Source organism: Trachurus trachurus (genome assembly GCF_905171665.1).
Source record: "Trachurus trachurus genome assembly, chromosome: 20".
NCBI classification, from domain to species: Eukaryota; Metazoa; Chordata; class Actinopteri; order Carangiformes; family Carangidae; genus Trachurus; species Trachurus trachurus.
Window position 1 is genome coordinate 21813002 of NC_139911.1, and position 26798 is coordinate 21839799.

At 44.5% G+C, this 26798-nt stretch overlaps 2 protein-coding genes across 2 annotated transcripts; one reads left to right on the forward strand and one right to left on the reverse strand.

The window, feature by feature from the left end:
* Nucleotides 1-3040: 3040 nt before the first annotated feature.
* Nucleotides 3041-17188, reverse strand: klhl15 (kelch-like family member 15). The gene is given in 12 exon segments (XM_083995410.1): nt 3041-4857; nt 4994-5030; nt 5033-5283; nt 6346-6536; nt 8062-8271; nt 8360-8521; nt 10271-10495; nt 10610-10798; nt 12947-13085; nt 13716-13824; nt 15730-15817; nt 16972-17188. Coding segments are annotated over 10 exon segments (1842 nt in total). The 5' UTR covers nt 13736-13824; nt 15730-15817; nt 16972-17188; the 3' UTR covers nt 3041-4439.
* Nucleotides 17189-18544: 1356 nt separating this feature from the next.
* eif2s3 (eukaryotic translation initiation factor 2, subunit 3 gamma) lies at nt 18545-26621 on the forward strand. The gene is made up of 12 exons (XM_083995088.1): nt 18545-18622; nt 19481-19544; nt 19659-19786; nt 20456-20571; nt 20713-20807; nt 20897-21055; nt 23719-23853; nt 23944-24038; nt 24184-24328; nt 24425-24594; nt 25786-25958; nt 26158-26621. The coding sequence occupies exons 1-12, from the start codon at nt 18554-18556 to the stop codon at nt 26219-26221; spliced, it is 1413 nt and encodes a 470-aa protein (XP_083851214.1). The 5' UTR covers nt 18545-18553; the 3' UTR covers nt 26222-26621.
* Nucleotides 26622-26798: the final 177 nt, after the last annotated feature.

Below are 26798 nucleotides of genomic sequence, written 5' to 3' on the forward strand. Positions count from 1 at the left end.
CATGATCCTTTCAAGGGTTGTGGAGGTGTAAAAAAAAGAAAACTGACCTGGGAAAAAATGTGCAAAACTGGGAAAATATGTAAAGAGTGGGCAGAATTATGATAAAGAGGTAATAAAAAAGGCTGAAAGTTTAAAAAGCTTTGAAATTTGGGGGGAAATTGTGTCTGAAGGCAAAAAATAGCTTATTTTGCTTTGACTTAGTGTTCTATAGTTTCATTTTGTTCCTGTTTTACCAGGTTCGAAGGCAAAACATTTGTAAAATGACAAGTAGTGCAATGTCTGCATTTTAGAGCTGAAACCACTTTTTGATTTCTTTGATTTTCTTAAAGACCGGATGATTTCACTAAAGAAAATACTCATTCATTTTAGCCCTACTGTGTTAAATGCATTTCTTGAAAAACATTTGTTGCTTTCAAACATTTTCCCAAATTAGAAAACAGATTAAGAAGAGATTAAGAAGTCACACACAGCCTCTCACTGCTGAGCAGGCGTTCACATGAAGGGAAATGTACTGGACTACACAAACTCTAGTAGCATTGCATCAACACTGTAAAGCTGTGGCGAAGGTTTTGAGGTTTGTGTGTGGACACAACAGAGACATCGCTGATCCAAAGAATTGTGAATTGAAAAGATAATACCAGAGAATAAAACAGAAAATCTGCCACCAACAATTTGTGTTTTCGAAAATGATAAAAAAAAAAAAAAAACCTGTAAATATACCATCTGGTAAATGAATTGCTGGACACAGTAATGACTGAAACGACACCAGTGTTCTCCTTTAAAATCCACCTGTTCATGAGGGAAAAACCCAAGTAAAAGTTGCCACCTAGAGCCTCTCCGTTTGTTTGTTTTCTTGGGAATGTGGTGACGTGACACCGGAGCAGAGACTGTCTCACAGCGTCCATTCATCAGCCACATGCAGAGCTGCTGAGGTGGAGGACAGACAGCCCAGGGAGGGACGAGGTACAGTTTGAAAAATGAAAAAAATAAAAAATAAAATAAAAAACACAAATGACTCACAATGAAATTCTTCTCATAATAAATAAACCTACTACTGTTACTGCATAGCTCGGTGAAAAGCAATACCTCTGAAAATAAATAACTTAAATAGACGGCTGACAGACGGAACTGCATCAGTGTGTGCTCTAGCCCTTTTCACAGTTGGCTCAATGGAAATAAAAGAAATAAAATAATAATAAATATCCAGAAAGGACGAGGTCCCGAACACGGAGCTGCTGGGCTGCGGGGGGTCGAAGGCGCTGGACTGCTGCGCTGTGAAAGCTATGACAACGGTTTGCACGTTTGCATCTGCTGTGTGAGACTCCTCTGACGTGGCTGAAACCATGCAGGTGAACATTCAGTGTCTGGAACTAACAGACCGGTGGTGGGCGGCGGGAGGGGGCGGCGGGAGGAGAGGAGGAGGGAGGAGGGAGGAGGAGGGGGAGGGGGGGTCAGGTGAAAACACTGGCTGGTCTCAGCAGGTTTTAAAGCTAAATCGAGAGCGAGCGTCGTGGAAAACGGCTCCTCTTCATCTGTTCTTCACCGGCACTACGAGACATTTAGGAGAACTGGTGAGCTGTGTGCAGACGGAGGGAACACAGAGTTCAGATTCTGCTCACCCTCTCATCATCCTCATCATCATCATCATCATCATCATCATCATCATCAGCAGCAGCAGCAGCATCACGGCTGCCAATTTACTGAGAGCTTTCCTGCTTCGAATTTAGATTTTCATTTGGCTTATTTTGGCACAGAAACGTATACATATCGGCCGCTGTTGGAAGATTCTCAAATACGGCGGAGTATCACCCTCAGTCTGACAGTTTCCTCCTGGCTCATGTCTGTGACAGTCAGTTTAGAAAGTCCTTCTTCAGCTTCTTCCTCATGTCATCATCTCTTCTGACAAAACGCAGCTCAGCTGTTGACGGCTGGACGATGGAGCGAGTGGATTAATCGATTGATGGCCAGTGTCGACTGATTGACTGTTCCAAACATTTTTCAGTGGTGAAAAGTGGCTTAAAACGCCAACTCTTCTCCACTTTAAGCTTTGTAACATTTCATTAAAGAATAAGTTATCTGTGGGTTTTTATCCAAACACAGACAATTAAAAGATGTCAGCTTCAGCTCGGAGAAGCTGTGACGTGCTAAAAACAAGATCTCCGGATCAATCAGTAGTTATTAAATCTTCAGTTGTAGCCGTACGGACCTGAAGCTCTGCAGTGTAAAAAAAAAAACTTCCTTTCACCGTTTCCCACAAAGGGAGCGGAGCAGGAAGCAGGTCGTCTCCATCACGCTGGCTAGTCTGTGTAGTTACAACAGACGCACTGATATTTATTTATAGATTATGAACGTGAACCTGTTCTTACAGGATCCCTGATGCTTCTTAAAGGGATAGTTCAACATTTTGGCAAATTGGCCCATTGCCATAATCCCTATAGTTTTAGGAGTAGGTTCGTTACCTTTAATTGTCGGTGCAAGCTATTTTTAGAACGGCAGAGCAGAGCCGTGAGCTGCTCAGAGCTACGCTACGGAGGCTAATGGGATTTCTTGGTTTCCCTCATCAAACTCATCAAATACACAATCCAACAACTCCAAGACGCTCTGGTGGACAAGTTGTGACCTGCACATTCACCACGCTATGAGATAATAACAGAACGCTATGAGACAGAGTTGTTTTCAAGGCAAATGCAGAGACTGCTTGCTGAAAAACGCGCATCAGCAGTTTTGCATGAATTTACCTCGAAAACAACTCTGTCTCGTAACGTTCTGTTATTATCTCATAGCGTGGTGAATGTGCAGGTCACAACTTGTCCACCAGAGCGTTTTGGAGTTGTTGGATTGTGTATTTGATGAGTTTGATGAGGGAAACCAAGAAATCCCATTAGCCTCCGTAGCATAGCTCTGAGCAGCTAGCGGCTCTGCTCCACCGTTCTAAAAATAGCTTGCACTGACAATTAAAGGTAGCAAACCTACTGCTATGACTATAGGGGATATGGCAATGGGCCAATTTGCCAAAATGTTGAACTATCCCTTTAAAGATTTTTACTGGCTGTATATTTCACTTTCAGCCCTCGCTGACACATCAGCCAGAGAGTTAATTTCAGACACTGCGACACATCTCCAGTGTTACAGCTGTTTGGAAGCTCCAGCTGATAGACTGTGCGCTTACACTCGATGAGAACCGATAAAGTGCAGGGAATGTAGATGAGTTGAGTAAAGCACTGCCAGTGACCAGACACATACATGACCTCTCAGAGACCAGGATCCGCCTCTCCTCTGCCCGTCCCTTTCGCTAACATCCTACCACATCATCACCATCGACACATAAAGAACGAGCCCTGGTGTAACCGTGGAGCTGTGTGGGTTGGTTTTGTTTTTTTCTCCTCTCAATCTCGCGTTCAGCTCTCTCTCATCCACGCACGCGCGCACACACACACACACACCAGTATCCTCAAACTATGAGACAGAGGAAGGAGAGGAGACACAGAGAGACAGGGTGACGTTATATGGACATGAGCACGGTATAGTGGATATCTGGGAGTAAAGAGCAGAATTAGGAGTAAAAAGCTGGAACGCACTGGAAGCGAAACCTGGATGTGTTTTGTTTTTACTGCGACAGATTAGAGCCGGGAGCAGCCTGAAGCATCAGCAGCACCTGTGTGATGATCTCCATTCTCTACAGTCCGCGTTGTATATTTGGAAACAGTCTATAGTATTAACTACACTACAGTATATAGTGTTTACATTTTGTTTATATACCTCATTGCTGTTATATGTCTTATAGGGCTTTTTGTGGTTGAAATAGTCACACCTCGGCTTTTCACTAACCTATTTCTGATGAGCAACTTGATTAAAGATATACAGGATGTTTGTTTGCTTTTAAATAGGTCAACGGCTGTGATGCAGTAGAGGAAACGCCTAATTCAAAGGAGTGTGTGATAAGAGGTTTGATCGGCGGCTCAAGTGACGTAAAAGCGGGTTTCCCTTTGTGAGTGAACGGCTCTGACGCTTCCAGTGCGTTTCTGCAGCAAGCCTGACTGGACAGCCTAAATACAGTAGGTGAGATAGTAGAATAGGAAACTGACCACAGTCCAAACATAAACCAGCAGAATGAAACCTTTTTTTTCTCCCCCATCATTATGTTTTTTCCTTAATTTTCTGAGAAAGCTAATTCTGAAAATGTTCAAGCTGACTGTTAACGTGTGGCGTGTCGCCGCGCCACGCTTCGACCGCCTTCAGTAAGAAGAGCGAATCTATGGCCCCAGCCATCTTTTCCTTACCTTAGGTAAGTGCTGGTCTCTAGTTTTAAAAGCCTGCACATCTTTAGAGTCTCTCACCTGTAAACACCTCGTCTCCCCCCCAGCGGGAGACTTCAGTCCCTTGAACAGTTGCGTTCCCATTTCTAGAAAAAAAAAAGGAGGCGTGTGGTGGAGCGGACCTCAGCTACAGCGTCTGACGTGCTCTAGCACATACTCTGGGAAATGCAGACTGCACACCTGCAGACCGTCCAGTTTGCAAGGCATCCTGGGATATTCGTCCTCCTTCCACTTGTTTTCGTCGGGGTCGAAGGTGAGGATGGAGTCACTGTAGTGGCCGTTGTAACACAGGCCGCCCAGCACCATGATCTGCCTGTCCAACACCGCCACCCCGTGGCCGCTGCGCCCGATGGGCATGGAGGCCAGGATGGTCCACTCGTCAGTCTCTGGGTCGTACACCTCGGTGGACGGGCAGCCCTGGGACTCGAAGGAGGCCCGCAGGATGACGCAGACCCCCCCGAACACGTACAGCTTCCCGTTGTGAGAGATCATCTTGTGGAAGCAGCGGGCGTAGTTCATTTTGGATTTGTTCTCCCAGCAGCTGGCGTGGGTGCCGGGCAGCAGGGGGCCCCGGCCGGCGCGTGTCCTGTGTGCCTCCGAGCCGCCCGGGTTCCCCACACCCCCCCCTCCTCCTCCTCCTCCACCTCCTCCACCTCCTCCACCTCCACCTCCACCACCACCTCCTCCTCCTCCCCCTCCTCCCCCTCCTCCGCCCCCGGCTTCCCGCCCCGGGTCGAACACGCACACCTGTTTGGAGGTGGAGGAGGACGTGATGCCGCCGGTGATGTAGAGTTTACCGCTGAGGACCGTTCCCTCGTGGCCGTACTTGTTGACGGGGTACGGGTCCACGAACTCCCAGCGGTCCTCCGTGATGTCGTAGCGCTCCGTGGAGTAGAAGGTCTCGTCTCGCGTCCGGCCCGCCACGGCGTAGATGAACTTACCGATGACGCCCACGGCGAACTCTGACCTGCAAACAAGTACCACATCAATGTGTGTTAAAGCCCCAGTATGTAACTTATTTGGCTTTTTATCAGCAAAAATCAAATATTGCTTTCATAAATACGTATTTCACTGAAGTGGAATCACACCTGCATACAAATGAAAGCTTTCTGGTACCTTAGAATGAGTTGTTACAAGTCGTTACAAATATACAAGGGGGCGACGCACCGAGGGCTATAATAATTACTGTAAGCAAGAAGAATATGCAAATTATAAAAATTAAGAAAGTTGAATTCCATTCTGACTAAAAAAATTAATAAAACTAAAACAAGATCTGCTGAGCTGTGAAGTGTGAGTGAAGTTCAGTCAGCGTTCAGGTGCAGCAGGAAAAGTGTTGACAGCTCATTAATGCAGCGCTACATGATGTGCGATGGTTGCTCTTCCCCCCAGGCTGATGTTGTTAAAGCCTGCCTGGTAATGTTATTGGTAATATTATTTTGGGACAATGATTGATCGGTTGACTTTAGGTGATTAAAGATACTGTATTTGAGCCAGGGAAGCCAGACTGCTGAGGTGCACAGGGGGGATCAGCATTTTTTTCACCCTCAATTAAAAAAAAAAAACCCCAAAAAACTTGGGTTCAGTCTGAGTGTTGTATATGATGATGTTTCGGACTTCAAGTCACTCAGGTCATTTCAGTTTTGGGTTGAATTTTTGGGCCCGTTGAGAACTCTAATTCCTTGTGCAGTGGAAAACTGAGTGAGTTGGTTAGTTTCAGATAAACGAGGGTTAGAGTTATTATTAGGGGGGCATTTTATTTTAAAAAAGTAACGCTTTTGGTTACTTTTCCTGGTAATTAGTTACTTTTAGAATGTAGTAATTCAGTTACTAACTCAGTTACATTTTTGCAAAAACTCTAACTAGACTAAGTGCTTTTTAAAAGTAACTTGCCCAACACTGCTTGGAATTAATAAGTGACAACAAAGTGAAAAAAGACAGTTTAAAAAAGACAACAATGACATTATCACATTATCATTATCACTATAACAGTGTGAGGACTGTAAAGACACAGACTCTGAGCCGCTCTGACCTGGGCACAGACATGTCAGCCATCCGTAACCAGGAGTTCTGGCGAGGGTCGTAGCGGTAGACTTTGGAGGAGGCGTGGAACTCCCCGTCGGGCCCCAGCTCCTCTCCACCCAGCAGGAAGGCAAAGTTGTTGACGATGGCCAGGCAGTCCGGCCGTAACGGCACCTGTGGTCCCTCCAGCTCCCACCACACCTGGAGGATCACAACACCAGTTACTGCACCTGAGACTCACTGAGGGATCAGGGCCGTGTGGAAACGTTTGGATGGTACCAGCTCAACTCCTCATCTGAGGTCAAGTTCAGCTACAGGGAGCTCATTAGCTGTGAGGAGACACAGATGGACCTCACCTCACCCACTGAGCTGAGCTGTAGATGCAGCAGTCGTTCTGACAGTGGAATTAATTAGCGCTGTAACTTATGATTATTTTAAAGGGACATTGTGTAACTTCTCCTGTTATCTATTCACGAAAATCAATTATTTTGTTCAAAAGTCTGTTTTTCATTAAGCAGTAATCCCCCCCATCAACAAAGTGAAGTGTTCCTTTCAGCTCTGAATTAGCCGTTCATATCATTCATATCTCCATGGAGCGGGTAAGCTCTGTGCTGCTGCCATGTGGTGTCGCCATGTTTTTACGTTTAGTGGCAGCGTGACGGTAGGAAACCACGGAAACTCAGCGGAGACACCGGAGCTGTCGGCTCAGGTCGAGGTGGCGTCTGTGAAAAGTCACCACGGTAACGCAGTGAGGAGGAATGGAGCTTTACACTGATGCTGCATTCACCTGCAGTCGGGCAGACGGCCGTCGATAACAAACCAGATGTCATTTTAGTCACAGAAGTCCAGAGAAAGACGGTAAAACGTGGGTCAGGTAAACAATACCACATCGCCATGACAACATATTGTCACGTGTATTGTTTTGCCTCGTGCTGACGGACCACTTGTTTACATAGAGGCTTGTTTATGTGCAGCGGCTGTCGTCCGTCTGCCGTCTGCCCAATTTCATGTGAATGCAGCATGAAAAATACGATTGAGTTTCTTGTGATATATAACCACAACACTAGATGGGAGTAATTCCTACACAATGTACCTTTAATAATCGATTAATTGGTTGATTTTTTTTCAATGAATCGGATAATTGTTATTCAAAAACAGAACATTATGTCAAATTGAAGGTGCAGAAAAGTGCACAAATGACAGGTTGCTGCTTCTGAGGTGTTAACAAACTAAATGTTGATGTCAAACAGCTTTAACAACAGGCCATGGATCAACACAAAACTAACTGTTAACATGATTTGCTTCAACATTAAAACTTTTTCTCTACACTTATGCTGCAAAAACGTAAGTAAAAGTGATCTTGCATGGCACTATCACACAGACTTGCATTCACAGACGCACACACACACACACACACACACACTCAGACCCTCACTCACACACGATTCTCCCGTGCCATGCCATATCACGTGTACATGTTATGAATGAAATGCTCCTATACTTAGAAGATCAGCAAACAGTTCCGCCACATAGTGAGTGACATATTAATGGCGCAACACAACGAATCATTAATGAAATTTGTTGCCAACACTATTAATAATCGATTTTTGTCTATTTTATTGATTCATTGTTGCAGCCGTAGAATTAATCAAACCAGAAAGGACTGGCATTCATTCTTACAGACCAAACATGCCCCTCCCAGACAGAGAAAATAAAAAGCCGGCACCTTTGGGCGCTGCAGCAGCAGGATCTTGCTGTTGACCATGCTGTGACCGATCATTCCCCTGAAGACGGCGGTCTGCGGGCGGACGGAGCGGATGCGGTTGGATCTCGTCTCCACCAGAGGCTGCTGGTTGACATCGTGGAAGTAGCTGAGGGCCTGGTCCACCTCCTGCCTCAGCTGTCGGGAGTAACGGTAAAACTCTGACGTCTTCACCTGAGGACAGAGGACAGATAATGAGCCGCAGCTCGAGGAGAGACTCCTGGAGAAACACAGTCAAACTCTGGATCAGCCCGCCCCCCACCTTCTCGAAGATGTTGGCGGGCGTCATGAGACAGAAGCGGATGGACTGCACGATGGTGTCCGTGTGCCTCCAGCGCCGCCGGTCGTGTCGTAGCCACCCCTGAACGGCTTCGTACAGCTCGATTTCTGGGAAGCGGCTCAGAGCGTCGCTGTTCAGGTACGCCTGGTAAACACACACACACACACACACACACACACACACAGAATGGATGTTAAAGGGATAGTTCAACATTTTGGCAAATTCGCCTATTGCCATAATTCCTACTTTTAGGAGTAGGTCCATTACCTTTAATTGTCAGTGCAAGCTATTTTGTGATTGACAGAGCAGAGACGTGAGCTGCTCAGCTAACGCAATGGAGGCGCATGGTATTTCTATGTTTCCATCATCAAACTAAATACACAATCCAACAACTCCAAAACAGTCTCATGGACAAGTTGTGACCTGCACATTCACCACGCTATGAAATAATAACATATAATTATGTAACATTACGATACATGAAGCAAATACTTGGAACTATTTCCGCTTTTGAAGTCACTCTGCCAAGCAGCAGTGTCTGGGATGTAGTTCCGGTTACGCATTTACCTCGAAAACAAGTCCGTCTCGTGGTGAATGTGCAGGTCACAACTCCACAAGAGCGTTTTTTTTTTTTTTTTTTTTGTCTGCATTGTCTGAGTGGATTACCTCCACAAGGGTGGTAACCATTCCAGAGTTTAATGCATTTTTTTAAAAATATATTTTAGTGACTGTAGTGAAATAGAAAGGGGGAAGTGAAGGACTGTGAAAACAAAAAAAGAAGAGGTGAGGAGTGGGGGAAGATAAATGTTGATAGTAGATATAGTGCATAAAAGAAGGTGCAGGGGGGGTGTGCCTGTGTGCTTCTGAACACTGTTGAGAGCCCATCAGGGGCCTGGGGCCAGTGTGGTATCCATCCCGGCAGCAGAGGAGCCCCGAACCCCCAGCCAGCGGCCCATGGAAGCAAAAGGGGGCCAGACGGGATCCCATGCCCGGACCAGCAATGCACGGCACCGCCACGGAGCCAGGGCCAACCCCCGGTGCACCGGACAGGGAGGCCTAACCGTCACCCTTCATACCCCCATCCGCAGTGCCTACCGCTGGGGTTCCAGATTTTGACTTTTCCTGCCTTCTGTGTGGGTTGTGTAGTGCATTAAAATAGGTGAACTTGGATAGTGGACGAGAGACTTCCCGGACACCACTGATCCATGCTCAACCTGTAGGTGTGTGTAGTGCTTTAAAATTAAGTGACAGATGGGATATAGGTGGGGTGTAGGATGGGAGGCCATGGCACACTACTGCCCCACGGCCTACTCCATCGTAGGTCCCCTTGATCCACAACAATTCTGCCCCTTAGAGAGTGAATGTTTTGTGTAAAATGTAAATGAAAGATGTGTGGAAGTTTTAAGGAAGGTTTAATTTGAAATGGGCTGGTGTGGGTCTGATTCAGAACCAGTCTGAGTCTGGTTGGAGATGTGAGACTGTGGTGTCATCTGGACCCCACTGGCAAGAGCGGAGGCGGGAGGGGGAGGGGCGGCCAGCCAGCCCACAGCACCAGAGGTCGGCACCGCACACCGGACGCACCAGCAGGAGCGTTTTGGAGTTGTTGATTGTGTATTTGATGAGTTTGATGAGGGAAAGCCGGAAATACCATATACCTCTGTAGCGTTAGCTGAGCAGCTCTGCCCCGCCGATCAAAAAACACCTTGCACCGACAATAAAAGACTATAGGGATTATGGCAATGGGTGAATTTGACAAAATGTTGAACTATCCCTTTAACTTAATCACTGGTTGTATCCACAGGGCTGGAGTCAGGATACACTTCAGTATGAAGCTGACCTATTTCTCTGCTGTAAACTGTATTTATGGTTCAAGTGTGTGGACAAGGAGCGAACCTGCAGTCTCTCCAGGCTGAGGTAGGACAGGAAGTCGGGTCGGCTCATGAGTGGGACGAAGTTGTCAAGTAGGAAGTTGTCAAGCTGTTCCTGGACGCCCTCCACGCCCACGCTGAAGTCCTCCAAGAGGCGCATGACCTCGGCACAGTTCTCCAGGCAGATCTTGGCCAGCAGGAAGGAGCAGCAGAACTCCACCGCCTCCGTCAGCTGGACATACATGGCCGCCTGCCGGGACGGGAGGAGGAGAGAGAGGAAGAGAGTCAGAGAGTCAGAGAGAGCGTCGTGATGGAGACGAGACACGGGGACAAACACGCAGCTGCCGCTCGTGTGTGCTGCTACCTGCAGGATTTCTTGGACAGTGGGCATGCTGAGCTCCAGGGAGCCGTAGTACATGAAGCGGAGGATGTGGCCGAACCCAGCGGCCGTCAGCCCCTTCATGTGGATCTTGTCCTGGTCCCTCTCCCTCATGTCCGCCGTGAACATGACCCGGAAGTAGTCGCTCTGAGTGGCCAGGAGCGCCTTGTGGGCCTGGAGGAGGACAGACAGACACGTTGCATGTCACACTGTTTAGTTTACTGCATGATGTCTCACTGAGCTTTTTGATTTCTGTCACAGATCTCAAAAAGAAAAAAAAATTGTAACAGAAAAAATGTTAAAAATACAAACTCACCAGATGGTGCAAAAATATTCCTAGCTAATTACAAGCTGTAAAAAAACACGTCTGTCAGCTCCGAGGTAAACATCACCCACGATTCACTCCAAAAGAGGAAGCGCTGAAATTGAAGTGACCTCTCTGTGTAGTTGGAGTTAAAATGGTTTTTTGGTTGCCATCAAAATTTAAACATGTCGCAGGACACTTCTCCAGAACAGCATGCTTTACTCAGCCAACACTCTCAGCCATTCAGCTAGCTTTCATCAGGGTGCTGTCTGAGGCCGTCTCCACCTCTCTGATACTACACCTTCCTGACCATACATAGAAATCAATTGTTATACACACATATATACACGTACTCACATATAGCGCTATATATGTGTGTGAATTTATTCAACACAAACACTATTTATAAATCTATTTGGCAAGCACTGCAGTCACTTCTGTATTCTTTCAACTTTATTCCTGTCTTTCAAAACACATTACGGTATATTAAATTGTATCTCCATCATTTAATATTTACAAATAACTCATTCAAAGTCAAAGTCCATGTGTTTCAACATCTCAAATAGTCCCCAAAGAAATCCAGCCAATACAGAACAAAAACAATCCAGTAGTCTTCAGAAACGGCCTCAGGTCAAATTCATCCACTTTACACTGCCAGACATTGTTTTTTTCCCCAGTCTCTAAATTACTTAGAGGATTTCCTCCTGTTTCGTGCTTTTATATTTTCAACACTTTGTATTTTCAAGAATGTTATGAACAGATCTGTGTCTGAAACTCTGGGGGTATCGATGCAGAAAGATTACATGCAATATCCTGGATCAGGGCTACAAAAACACCATGCAAGTCCATATTTTCCTCTTCCTCTGTGTTTTATATGAACTGTCGATCCATGAGAAGATTTATTTGTGGTTTTAAGAATTAAAAACAACCTCAGTGTAGTTTTACACCTTCTCTCTCAGACGTCTCTGCGGAGCTCTAGTAACAACAGGCAAGGCTGGATAGGCTGTAGGTGGGCGGGGCTTGGGGCACGGCTGAGGTTATTGCCTGCTATGTTATGACATCACAAAGTTGCTGAAGGCCTGACGGCTGGTTTTAAGGCTCAGTTTGTGAATACAGGCTGTGTACATTTTTCAGGCTTTGACACTTTCACAGTAATAATATAGAACCTAGAGCTGCTTTATTATCACACAACGAGTAATCAAAAAAGTTATTGTTTTCCCCGTTACAACGCCGTTATGACAATAGAATGCGCGCGTGACACCCTTACTTGACTCAAGAAGTACCATCAGAAAATAATACACCCGTTTAAGCGTAGGAAGTTATATACACATTATTTTCAGTTCATCAACTGGTCGGAAAAAGCCGTTTATCTGGAACTAACCAACTCACTCCTCCACACAGCCAGGCTCCGCGATGCGCTGTATCACTCTGCCTATCAGCTGTTGGGATCAGCAGCATGTGGAAGAGGGTGGAGAGTGATACAGCGCGTTGGTTGCAGAGCCTGCCTGTGTGGAGGAATACTGAGTGAGTCGGTTAGTTCCAGATAAACGGGGGTTAGGGAGGGAAGTCCATGTAATTTGACGTATTTGAGCATTTTATTAAAAAAAGTAACGCAATAGTTACTTCCCTTGTAATTAATTACTTTTATCATGTAGTAACGCAGTTTTTTTTTTTTTTTTTTTTTCAAAGTAACGTGCCCACCCTGATGGAACCTTTAATATACACATCTACCTCTATACTGTATGGGACCTTTAATACAAACATTTACCTTTATACTGTATGGAGCTTTAACACAAACATCTACCTTTATACTGTATGGGACCTTAAATATAAACATCTACTTTTATACTGTATGGACCTTTAATATAGACATCTACCTTTATACTGTATGGGACCTTAAATATAAACATCTACTTTTATACTGTATGGACCTTTAATATAGACATCTACCTTAATACTGTATGGGACCTTTAAAGCAACATACATTTGTGTGTGAATGTCCAGCTTTATGTCTGTACCTGGAAGTGGTGCTCCTCTATCAACAGTGTGACATCCAGCAGCAGACGCTCCTCATACAGCGCCCGGAAGCCCGACGACACACTCCCATCGTGTACCTGGGACAGGTACACCTCCACATCCGCCCCCGACATAACACACCTGAAGGCACGAAGGAGAGGAGGGGGAGGGAGACAGGGTGGAGTGTTAAAACCGATCTACACGGTGAGAACGCTGAACTTGCCTACAGCTGTCTAGTGCAGGGGTGAAACTAGAATTAAAAGCTTCTAGAGAGTTAATTCAGCAGATAAGAAGATGTGAGTTTCTCCCAGGAAAAGGTTATGTTTGTTTGTTTGAAACAGTGAGTCTGGGACTGGAAGGACATTCAATAGGACACTCAGCATTAAAAGCTCAGCACTTTCATGCATCCTAACAAGCCGTTTCTCTTTCACCGCCAAACATACTGTGCATGATTCTTTGCTGACACACTGGGGAAATACCCCGCTCCACTGCAACAGTCAGGTTAGTGGAAAATGAAGAGGAAGAAAAGAAAAGAAAACATCCAGCAGGTCATTACTCCAATCTCTTCAGCATGGAAATACACAACCACAACCACACACACACACACACAAACCACAGAGGGGAAACAATCAGACGACAGGAACATTCAAAATGTAGATTTTACACAGGAAAGACTTGGAGACACAAACACATCTTCTGCACACCTACACAAACTCAGTCACTCATCAAAAATGCAAAAGGTCAACAAACACACACACACAGCACACTCACCTCTGATTGGCCACGGGCATGTCAGAGGGGGTTGTCCGAGCCAATCAGAGGACAGTGCCCCTTGTGTCCAGTAGATGCTAACAAAGTCCCTTTTCTGAGCTTCAATCACCTGGACGACAAAGCCAACACAACCGCCACATTAAAGCATGAACGTCTGCAATAAAATAAAATAAAATAAAAGCCAAACAAGAACGTCTGCGCATGTTAGACATCTTGTATCATGGCCAAAAGTATGTGGAGCGCTCTGTGTCCACATACTTTTGGTCATGTAGTGTACATTAAAACAGCGATTTGTTCACTTCTCATATATTTGTTCACAAATAATTGCAGAGAAATTTACAACGGCTCCTGTTTCAATATGAAAAACATGATGATGACATTTCTGTTGGTTGCAGATTTGACGGGTGAAGGATTGTTCCAGTTTATTACAACTGTGGTATTGATGTTTGTGTCCATCATTTCTATCTGTAATAATGAGCTTGTGCTCAACATCTGTGGTCTGGGAGTGCACCAACATCCTGATGAGGGAAGTAACTAATTTTCTGATGAATGAATGAGTCAATAAGAAAAAAACTGAATGGGTATCTTCAACTTATTCTTTTGTGTAACCGACAATCCATTCATCATAAGGGCAAAGCTGGAAAAAACTGCATTTAAGAAGCTGGAACCAGCAAAATATGACAACTGATATTCAACATAAAGGCTTGTCGATGACAAACTGATGAACAGATTAACAGTCACAGCACTAATCAGGAAAGCGATCAAACTAAAACAAGCAGACAGATTGTGGACAAACTATTTGGAAGAGAAAGTAAAGGCAAACAATCAAATGACTATCCAAACTGTTTGCTGTAGAAATCCAGCACAGGTGACAGATGTCCTGCCTCGACTCCTCTGAGCTTTGTCCAAGTGGTGTGTTCACACTTCAGTCATGTTTAACAAGGGATTATCAGAAACATCTCAGGTGCACTCACTCACTATCAGTTTCCCTTCTAGACAAAGAGTTGTCTCACTTCTCATATATTTTTTTCTTCACTTACATTAACTGTGCTGTGTTACCGTATCTGACAGAAATGATGACCAAAACTATGAAAATAATTCTCAAGTTGTAATAAACCAGAATCATCCTTTAAATCCTCCACAACCAAGAGAAACAAACACAGACCTTCTTCCAGCTGAACATGACCAATGTAGCAGACAGTTCATGAAATGAGATACGAGGCTTTTAATAAGACGTATAATATTGAATGTCAGAAGTGTTCAGTAGGAGTGAACAGTAAAGAGTGGAAATGTGGAAATGTTGGTATTACAGTGTTTCACACACTAATTATTTTTATTAAAACACGACTTTATAACTCATTTCAGACTTTCAAAAGATTTAATCATCAACAAACACTTTCACTGATGAGAATAGAAATATGGTGGTGTGTTGAATCTGACAAGCACACCGGTGATTCTCACTAATACAACCTTGGCCAAGATGTTTATAGTCAGGGCCGTAGCGGAGAAAGGTGATGACAATTCCAGGGGCCCACAGCCCAGTAGGGTCCGCAAAAACACCAGTAGCCTAATCTAAATTATTAGACTAAATTATTCTACATAGCAAAAGGTTCATGAGACAACTATTAAGCCAGAATGACTGTCACTATTGCCCTGGTTGAGATAAATAAAAAATGATAATACATAGTCTATGGAAAAAGTGGTGATCAAAAGTCAAGGGACAGGGGCCCAACTTAAGTATTTTTTCAAGGGGCCCAGAATTACTATATTACGGCCCTGCTTATAGTGATACAGTGTCTTGCTACAGGACACTTCAGCAGTGCTGTGACTCTGCCAACAAAGAGCTCTCTGACCTTTAACTACTCATCTGTTACATTTCAACGTCGAGGGGACTTAAATGAAGTGGACTGACAGAGAGAGGGGATGGATGAGGAGTAACGAGGGTGGTGCGTTAAGGTGAGGGACGACTGGAGCTTAGGTCCCAACATGCAGTGCTTCTTGTGGAAAATTGTACCTTTTGGAGCCCGGGCGAACAATCACAGGCTTTGACAGCTGAGCGCTAAGGGGCCGCTCGCATTTCCTGTGTTTATGTTTCCCTGGTTCTGACAGAGGAGACAAGAAAAAAAGACCCATAAGACAGTGGTGACAAACAGAAAAGGACACAACTATTTTCCACTCTTATTTTTCTGGGCTGGTATTATTCGTTATTATAGATCAATATGCATTATTTTCTCAATTAAACTGATGCATTAGTTAAACAATAAACAATGTCTTATAATTTCGAGATAGATAGATAGATAGATAGATAGATAGATAGATAGATAGATAGATAGATAGATAGATAGATAGATAGATAGATAGATAGATCTGGATATTTTGTTTGATCAATAGTCTGTGAAACATTTCAAGTTCAGATGTCACAATAAAATACTAGAAAGCAGCTTGTCACTTTGCATTTCACTGTTCCAGTCTGTCTGATGTACTTTTCCTTTGATAACAGACTCCACTTGTTCAACAAATTATTACTACACATGTAATAGGCTATCAATCAACTGGCCAATCGTGTAGTAGCATGACCATTACAGCAATCATCTACATAACTTCTCAATATAAAGGTTAAAATTGTGGAGGATACGTTGCAACTTATAACGTAGAGTTCTCCTCTTTCACATAAGTCCTGGTGTAGTTTGATGTTAGGATGTGTCAGAGAGAAAAACAACAGGTTGACAGTGAGCAGTCTACCAGCTCACCAACCAGCAGCCAACTTCATTTCCTCTACACGTGTTACAAACTAAAGGCAGGTAGTTGACTGGTCGGTGTGTCTGTGTTTGTGTGTCAGTAGTAGAGCAGTAGAAACCCTGACAGACACAGTGCCGCTAACAAAGGAGCCGCGCTGCTCCACGTCCAACAGCGGAGAGGCTGGAGATAGAGGCGACCGTCCTTCACACCTGCTGGTCTTAATTACACCGGCAGGTACAGGTGTGCGGCACACACCTCTCATGTCCGAAAACAAAGGCTAACGCTGCACAGTGCACACATAACGGTGCTCGCTCAGCTCCGGTGCAGGGCATTTAAAGGCGACAGCAGCAGCTGTAGCCACCGTGCTCCGCGCCGGAGGAACCGGAGCACGGGGGCGGGTGCTGCAGCAGCTCCGACCCCGCACACTGTCACCGCTCTCAGCTGTGGTGACAGGAGCTACGGGGGGGACAGACCCGGGGAGCGACGCTAGCTTAGCCGCTGAATACAGCCGTCTCACCTCGGCGGTGCGAATCCCCACAACCCCTCTTCGACCAGGCAGCTCTGGCTCCTTCGGACATGAAGGTGCGGGTTCGATTCCGGGATCAAGAAAGCGGACGGCAGCGGTGCACTGCCATGTTATTATTATCCATCTGCCAGACGGAGACCCCCCTTCACTCGGCTCTGAATTAGACGGGTAACAAACCACAGCAGTACACAGGCTTTGCGGACGCCATTTTCTGCGCCGGCGTCATTTCCCTTCTGGGCGGAACTGAAGGGCGTAGTGCGGTGCAGCAAAGATTGTATATGGACAAGATGTTTGACTCTTCTCTGTGTTACGGCTCCTGAAAACGCTCATCAGCCTCTGGACGGGTGACTGGGAAAAGGCCAGAGGCTTCAGGGGCTCAGAGGACTCTGCTGAAGAGCTGTTGACATAGTCAGACTTGATTTCTACAATGAGATGCTACAACAACAAAGATACTCATAATAAGACTTATAAAGAGACTCAGGCTTCAGCTACAAATGACTGCAAAGTAATGGGAAACAACCACAAAAAGTTGCAAATCATTGAGGAATGGGCAAAAACCATCTACAAACATTAATAAGAGATGCGACACGACAACAAATAGGTGCAAAACAACTACAGAGACTCGACATTATCTCAAAAGAGACAAAATACCTCAAGTAGATGCAAAAATCCATAAAGTGAATCTGAATGACCACAAGCAAAACACAAACTAACCAACAATGACCCAAAACGAGCCACCCCACCCCCCTGCCCCAAAAAGGAAAAAAAAAATCTAAAACTTCTGCTAAAAAAAAAAGCGGCTGACAGTACAAAACAATGAATCTCAAAACAAACTCAAGGAAACATAAAGTAACTATAAAGTGATACAAACACATCCTGTCAGTTGTAGTTGGTTAAGAGTAAGAGTAGTGTAAAAGAGATGGGGGCAAAAAAAAAAAAAAAGAGATGGGGGCCGTTTATGTCCAGGGTCCTCATTCATGGTTTCAATGAGTACACGTGCAACAAAAAAACAAAAAAACAAAACATAAAAATGATCACCATAATTGCTGACCCAATACATACAAGGATCTTGTGTGTGTTTTTTTTTTTTAATTATTATTTCTCATCTAGAACTACAACCCCCATAATAGGACTACAAAAACCTCAATCTATGTCGTCATCAACAAACGACGGACCTGACACATGAATACGGATTTTTATTTACTTAACTAACCCAGTTGAAAGGGAAGAGTTAGTCAAACGTGTGTTCGTGTCAGCCATATACCGTCTTATATATTATATAAACAGCCACAGTGGTAATTAGCTGGCACGTTTTTCACAGTAGAAATAAATTGCATCAGCCGTTGGGAAAGGACCCCGTTGCCGTTACTTAGATGAATCACGCGGGTTCCTAAATGAATTGTATGTACACAGAGAGTTTTTTTAATAAAACGTAAAAGATGTCACGCGTTTTTAGCCTCAAGTCAAACGATATCTGATTCAATAAGCGACCATAGGAACAGAAAAGGCACTTATTTCCCGGGTTAATCAGGCATTCTCCGCAGCCGCCCTCCTCATTCCCTTTTCATTCAAGATGGCGGGGGACGAGTCTGGTACAACGCTTGGTCAGCCTCACTTGGCCAGACAAGACCTAAATTCTCTGGTAAGTGTCCATTTCTCATAATTCACTGCTTTGTACTTGTATGTTTGTGTCTGTCGGACCGTTGTATCGGTAAACAGTCACATTAAACGGGGCCATTCCTTACGTTATTAGACACCGGTGCTGCGTCGCCGCCACCCGGCACATGACGACAGGCCTGCCGGGGCGGAGAACCATAGACCATCGTTTCAATACTGACAACGACTACACTCAGTTTATTCATAGTTAAAGGATAAATTGACTTTTTATTGTATAAAATTAGGCCTCCACTACGGTCGTCATCTTGTCTTCATTATCAAAACGGCATCGTTAGCCTGATGAAATTAACGTTAGCAAAAAATGTCAATGGTCTTTGTATATGAATGATGATGGAAGCACAGTTTATTGAGTAAATTGGTATGTATCTGCATGGATATTGCTGTAGAGCAGGTATACTCCACCTTTGATAGACAGTCATGGTAATGCATAGAGTTATAGTTCAGAAACAACGTGCTTTTTATATAATCAGGCTATCAGCTTCATCAAAGGGGGAAATACTGGTTTGAATGCTGATCCATTTTAAGTGCTTGGTGGGAATGGGTCACAGAGGATAGGTACACCATCTTTCCTTCCTGGTCTTTGGACACAACACCTGGATCTCACAGCTTTATTGGCTTTACATGAACCCCATTATGTTGCTGCCTCTGATTAAACCTTCATAGCAGGGTCATTGTTGTGGCTCTGTTTGTGTGGCTGCCTGTCACTGTGCTGCTGCTCTTTGTCCGTATTCATCTCCAGGATTAGAGGGGTGGTGTGCTGCTCTGCCATGTTGTTCAGTGTGTGTGTGTGTGATCAGTCTAATGTGTGTTATCGTCATTCCAGGATGTGACCACCCTGACGCCTCTGTCCCAAGAAATCATCAGCAGACAGGCCACCATCAATATTGGTATGTATCAGGCTTTGGACTGAGTTTTATTTTGACTGTGGTTGGTGCACCTGCTCCTGTTATGGAGGCTGTGTACTGTCTTCCTCTGGTAACCCCCCCCCCTTCCTCCACTAGGCACCATCGGTCATGTGGCCCATGGAAAGTCCACAGTGGTGAAGGCCATCTCTGGTGTTCACACTGTCAGGTTCAAGAACGAGCTGGAGAGGAACATCACCATCAAGCTAGGATATGCCAACGCTAAGGTAAGTGGGGGAACTGCATGTTTCTGTTGACTTTTTGTTTGTATGTGGGCCAGTGATTTGTTAAAATGTACATTTTGCATTCATGTTGGGTTTATATAATTTAAAATTATATTTGAACCTTTTTTTCAAACAAAAGTAAGATTGAGTTCCTCTGAAAATATCAAATGGTGTAACCACAAAAGAATGATAAATATTAAATATGTTATCCACCTACAGTGAATTGTAGTACCTATAAAAAGTAAACTTTCTTCTGTAAACATTGAATTGAAATAGATTTTTTGCTGTATTTCTTAATTTGAATTTTAATGCATTTTAGCAACACTGGGCTGGACATCCTAAAAACAGCTTTTCTTCTAAATAATGTGACAAATTATGTAAAATTTGTCAAGAACCATTATCTTGCATTGCAAAAGTAAATTACATTTATTCCACATTTGAGTCAAAATTTTTCTTGCAAATCTGATTTTTATGAAACAAAACAGTTAACACCCCTTGACATTGGGTGCATCACGTCATTGACCCATGTATGTTTTGTAATTGATTGATCATAATCTGAACACTTGTCAAACACACAGATAAAGACATTTTGACAGTCCAGAAAGGGGCTGAGCTCTCGTTTAGAGGAGCTGATAATCACTTTAATGTTTTTATCCTTCCATCTTGTCCCAGATCTATAAACTGGATGATTGTCCCAGGCCAGAGTGCTTCAGGTCATGTGGCAGCAGCACTCCAGATGAGTTTCCCACAGACATTTCCGGCACCAAGGGCAACTTCAAACTGGTCAGGTGAGATTTGAGAGGGAGGCAGTCTCGTCCAAGAAACACAGATTACATGTGTTCATGTCTTTAATGTAGATTTTCCAACTTCTCTTCAGCAGTCTGACCATAACAAGGTAAAATCTTTGCACTTTATCTTCTGTCTTCCAGACATGTGTCTTTCGTGGACTGTCCTGGTCACGACATTTTGATGGCAACTATGTTGAACGGAGCAGCCGTCATGGACGCAGCCCTCCTGCTGATCGGTGAGCCTCCAACTACCTCAAACACGAGACAAACTTTTGTGTTATGAACTCCCAGTCTGAGTTTTGTTCTTGTCCCTCTCCTCCTCCAGCGGGTAACGAGTCATGTCCTCAGCCCCAGACGTCAGAGCATCTGGCAGCCATAGAGATCATGAAGCTGAAGCACATCCTCATCCTGCAGAACAAGATCGACCTTGTGAAGGAGAGCCAGGCCAAGGAGCAGTACGAGCAGATCCTCGCTTTCGTACAGGGTGAGTCCAAACAAGCCAAGGGGCATCGTATAGCTGATTGACAGAGCCGGGCAGGTGCCCTATAAACAGAGGCTATGTCCTCGCCGCAGTGGCCTGGTTCTTTGCTGCTGTCCTGTCAAAATAAAGGCATAAAAGCACAGGGGAAAAAAATACCAAAAAAAGGTTCGAACAAGAGGAGGGTCCATGAGGGGGTTCTTACAAACAATGTGAAAGCAACAGAAGGTCTACGTTTCCATCTAAAACAGATCCTCTTCAGGATTGAAGAAACAGGAAGTGGGCATGAACTTTAAAAAAAATGCCCCACCATGAATCTGATTGGCTGGCCACACCTAAACCAGATACAGGTGGAATCAAGGAAATATGCTCCAGGCGGAGAGCAATCCAACCGTATGGAGGTCCTGAGGCTCAGACCAGTCCAGTCCAACTCATTAGTCAAACAATTAAGCCCAATGAATATCATATGAAATACAATGCGTGCACAATTATTATGCAAGTGAGTATTTTGACCGTATTATCATTTTAATACATATTTTTCAATTTCAACCTATATACAGGGATGCAAACAGCGCGCCGAAAAGCGAAACTCGCTTTTTTCATGACCAATTAGGTGACTTGTGTGAATCGTTCAGATCCGAAGAGTTTTTGTTTTTTGGGGGGGGGGGTCTCAGCGTCTCAGCTGGGGTCAGTAAAATGTTTTTCTAACAGGCTGACAGTGACAATCACGTGAAACTGAGGCGAACTCATTCATGGTTGTCTCTGATTATACTGGTAACAGCCTACCTCCAATGTAGACGCGACATGCGCGCTCATTAAAGCGGCGCATAGCCGCGTGCAGTCGGTGCGACGGCGACGCCGTGTTTTCCCCCGTGCATGTCCGTGGAGCTGTGCGCTGCGGACATGCACAGTTCCCTACATGCGCTGTGTCAAGCAGGTGTCTCCCACGGAGCTCTGCCCCGTTTCAGAGGTGAAGGAAGCCCTAATGAGTGGAAAGACGTCGCCTCTGCGATGTAGAAGGTGTTCAATTCAAAAGTGAAACTAACACATTATATAGGCCTATATGTCCATTACACACTGAATGGAACATCCCATGTCTTTTATTTATTCAGTTTATTTTAATAGTAATAATGACTAACATTCAGTGAAGACCTAAAAATCAAAATGGAAATATTGCAAAGGAATTTTTTTTAAAGCATTTTTAATATAGAAATGTTGGCCTTCTGAAAACTATGTCCATCTATATGCACTCAATACTTGGTTGGGGTTGAACTCCTGGAAATTGACTTTTCCGTGATATTGTAATGTACTTATTTGTTAATGGTGAGGTCTCTTTTTTGGTCCTGACCCGTTTGCATCCCTGTATATAAACTTGGATGTTTGTTGGATTTAAGCATTATGCAATACACCTGGCACTTTAAACTGAGTGCACTTTAGGGCACCGTGCAATACAACTTGGTACCCATGTACTCCTGCACTTTAGCACCTGTCACTTTGGCCCAGCACTTTTGCACCTTGCACTTTATCTCTCAAACTGTCCAGGTTCCACTACTGGCCTGATTATCTGACCTGTTTTTTATCTTGTTGTCTGCTTTGTCATGTCGCGTATTTAACTGTGTCCTCCTGTCACTGTATTGTTTTTATGTTTTGGGACTCCGGATGGAAATTAGTATTGCTGCTATAATCCGGCACATTTACATGTTTTTATATGTACATTGATGTGCACTATCCCATCCAAATAAACAAATAAAGTATTATGAGGTGATGTGTGTATTGAGGAAAGGTGTGGCCAAAGTGATTAACACCCTATATTAAGGTGTGCTAAATTATTAGTCAACTTGTTTACCTCAGAGAAAATGGGCCAAAAAAGAGATTTAACAGTCAAAAATTGTAAAATGCCTTCTAGGTGGATGCATGGATGATGATGATGATACTTTGTTTAAGCAGTGGTACAGCAAAAAGTGCTGGACTGCATCAAGTCTCATTTCATCTGTCCATAGTGTATACAGATGTTAGAACAAACAGCTGGACCATAAAAGCAGGCAGGAGATCATGAAGAACATAGGGAGGAAGGAAAACCTCAATCAAAATAAGAATGTTCAATATTACTCACAAACAAACAATGACATGGATGTCCAGCTCCCTGATGGGCTTTCATCAGCACCGGGTTGTCTTTGCAGCAGCTGTCGTCCCGTTTTAATACCGCAGCTCTTTGTTTTTGTTAATCATCTTCAGAGCAGACAGCCTGCTTCCTGTTTACACCAGCTCAGTGTGTGATTGTTCCAGTATGTTTGTGTTTTCAGGTGTAGTATGGTCACAGACTGTTTCCTATATGCATCTAAAATGCATTTTTGTTTTAAAATGAAAATGTAGTAGTGTGGATGTAGTCTTAATTGCCCCTTGCAAGAAAGCTATCGCACAAAGCTGCCTTCAAAGACACATTTCAGTTTGGACTCTGTAAACCTCTACACACCTCTTTCCTAAAACATCTGTATCAGACTGAGAAAGCTTCAGTGGTTTTACAAACACTTTCAAGCTCTCACAGCTGAGAGTGTAACACAACGATCAAACACAAATTTAATTTAATGTTCAAATGACACTTCACATCACCTTCTCCGTGTAACTTTGATCACATTCGCCTGATGGTGTGTGTGATGTTTCTGCTGCAGGCACAGTGGCAGAGGGAGCTCCCATCATTCCCATCTCGGCCCAGCTCAAGTACAACATCGAGGTGGTCTGTGAATACATCGTCAAAATGATTCCAGTGCCCATCAGAGACTTTATATCCGAGCCCAGACTCATTGGTAAGAAAACACCTTTAGCCTGCTTCTATTTTCTTTATTGCAAATATCACTGTGAATATCTGTTCACATTATGAATTTTCCATTTTTCAGTCATCAGATCCTTTGATGTAAACAAACCTGGCTGTGAAGTCGATGACCTGAAAGGAGGCGTGGCTGGAGGCAGTATCCTGAAGGGCGTCCTGAAGGTGAGTGAGCGTCAGACTAAAGATGCTAAAACCCACAAACATCAGCTTAGAAACTGTTTGCAACGATGTTCACGGCTCCTCTGTTTAGAGAATGTTTTCGAGGTTTGGTCTGACTCATGTTTCCGTTCCCTCATGTGACCTCCAGGTGGGCCAGGAGATCGAGGTGCGGCCGGGCATCGTGTCCAAAGACCAGGAAGGAAAGCTGATGTGCAAACCCATCTTCTCCAAGATCGTGTCTCTGTTCGCCGAGCACAACGACCTCCAGTACGCTGCGCCCGGAGGCCTGATCGGTAGGTCCACACTCACATTTCAACTCAGCTACATTTATGATAAGCTACGTTAATCAGTGGAGAGATTGCCACATCTTACCGTGTGTTTGCGTGCAGGTGTGGGCACCAAGATCGACCCAACGCTGTGCCGTGCCGATCGTATGGTGGGTCAGGTGCTGGGGGCCGTCGGAGCGCTGCCAGAGATCTTCACCGAGCTGGAGATCTCCTATTTCCTGCTCAGGAGGCTGCTGGGCGTGCGCACAGAGGGAGACAAGAAGGCTGCCAAGGTGAGTCGTCTGTGGTGGAAATTAGGGCTGGGGGGTACGACCAAATTTTCATTTCAGGTTTTTTTTTTCCATTTAAAGGGATAGTTCAACATTTTGGCAAATTCACCCATTGCCATAATCCCTATAGTCTTAGGAGTAGGTTTGTTATTAATTGTTGGTGCAAGCTATTTTTAGAACGGCGGAGCAGAGCCGTGAGCTGCTTAGAGTTACGCTACGGAGGCTAATGGGATTTCTTCGTTTCCCTCATCAAATACACAATCCAACAACTCCAAAACGCTCTGGTGGACAAGTTGTGACCTGCACATTCACCACGCTATGAGATAATAATAGAATGATACGAGACAGAGTTGTTTTCAAGGCAAATGCAGAGACTGCTTGCCGAAAAACTGCCAAATCCCATTAGCCTCCGTAGCATATCTCTTAGCAGCTCACGGCTCGGCTCCGCTGTTCTAAGAGCAGCTTGCATCGACAATTAAAGCTCCTAAAACTATGGGGATTATGGCAGTGGGGCTATACCTAGAACTATCTCTTTAATCATATCGGTTTCACGGTATTTGAGTTTTTTGTTTTTTGTTTTGTTTTTCATGCTAGAGTGGGCTTACCCACATTTTCTCCTAAGGTGAAGACAGAGAGCCTCCGTTCTCACTCATACAAGTCACAGTCATGTAGTTAATGATCACAATCACTCCGGAGCTTTTTAATTAAGGTAAAAATGTAGCCACGGGAGAAATTCTGCTTAGTTCCTCTTTAACCCTCATGCTTGTTTAAAAATATGCAAAGGGTCCAGTTGCCCCGAAAACATTGAGAACCACTGGTCTAGCAGAACGCCTGTTTGGTGATCAGCGGTGAAACGGGTCCCCGCTGAAACACTTTCTGCTGTGCACGTTCCAGGCATCTGGGTTATTCACCGGTATTTCCGCATATTAAAAATTCATATATTACAAAAATAAAGACCGGTTTTCAGCCCAGCCCTAGTGGAAATGTAACCCAAGATCTTCTGAGCTGCAACTGTGGTGTGATATTTGTTTTGGTGGTGAGAAGACAAACTAGTTTCAGTTGTAAAATAGTTTTCTTATATTCTTAAATACAGTGAAACTCTAAAATCAAGCAGAGACTAGTAGTGTTTGCTGTTTCCTGGTTTGGGATGAACAGTGTGCTGACTGCAGTCCTCGTCTTTCTGTGTCCCTGCAGGTCCAGAAGCTGTCCAAGAACGAGGTGCTGATGGTGAACATCGGCTCGCTGTCGACCGGCGGCCGTGTCAGCGCCGTTAAGGCCGATCTGGCCAAGATCGTCCTGACCAACCCCGTCTGCACAGAAGTCGGAGAGAAGATCGCTTTGAGTCGACGAGTGGAGAAACATTGGCGGTGAGGATCCTGCTGAAACACGCAGTCAGACCAACTTTATACAAACGGTGTAAACATTGACTAGTTGTAAATGTGGGAGTTTTCTCTTTGCTACCAGCCAGAGTCCTATCATCTCAGCTCACAGACTTTTATTTTGACAGTCAGTGTTTGATGGTCTTCTCTGTCCTCTGACCTGAACTCTGCTCTTTTCTACCGACAGTCTGATTGGCTGGGGACAGATCAGGAGGGGCGTGACCATCACACCCACAGTAGACGACGACTGAGGAGAACAAACCAGGACGTTACCACAAAGCTCCCATCAGCTGGACAACACACCCACCACACTCTTCTTGGCTTTTTTTTTGTTATTTTTTGTTTTTTCCCACAAAGAGGAAGGAAGGGAACAGAGCAGGACATATCGTCGGTATAAGGACGCCTCCTCCCTCTGCTGCTCTTCCTCTGCAGCCACATGAGAGCATCAGATCAGTGGAGCCTCTCTGCCGTCTGTTACCTGTTTTTACTGCAGATGGAGGAGGACGGTGGAGGAGAGGAGGTGCTTTAGACTGATTATTCTCCAGAGAAGGTTCACTTGCTGCTTTCAGAGTGAGCCAAAGGTTTTATTTAGTACAGACATGACACTGTACTGTCAACAGGTTGCAATCCGGTCTAATAAAATAAATTTGGAACAAATGAGTTTGTCTTTTTTCAGGTCTGTCGCCCTCCATTAATGTTGAACATCAGATGCCTGAGCTGCAGATAAGTAATGAGCAGGTCAAGGTCAATTCTTTTTATATTCCACATGAAAAACAAACTTTAAACAACCTTGCAAAATGAGTTACCTGCTTGAAGCGTGCGTGTGTG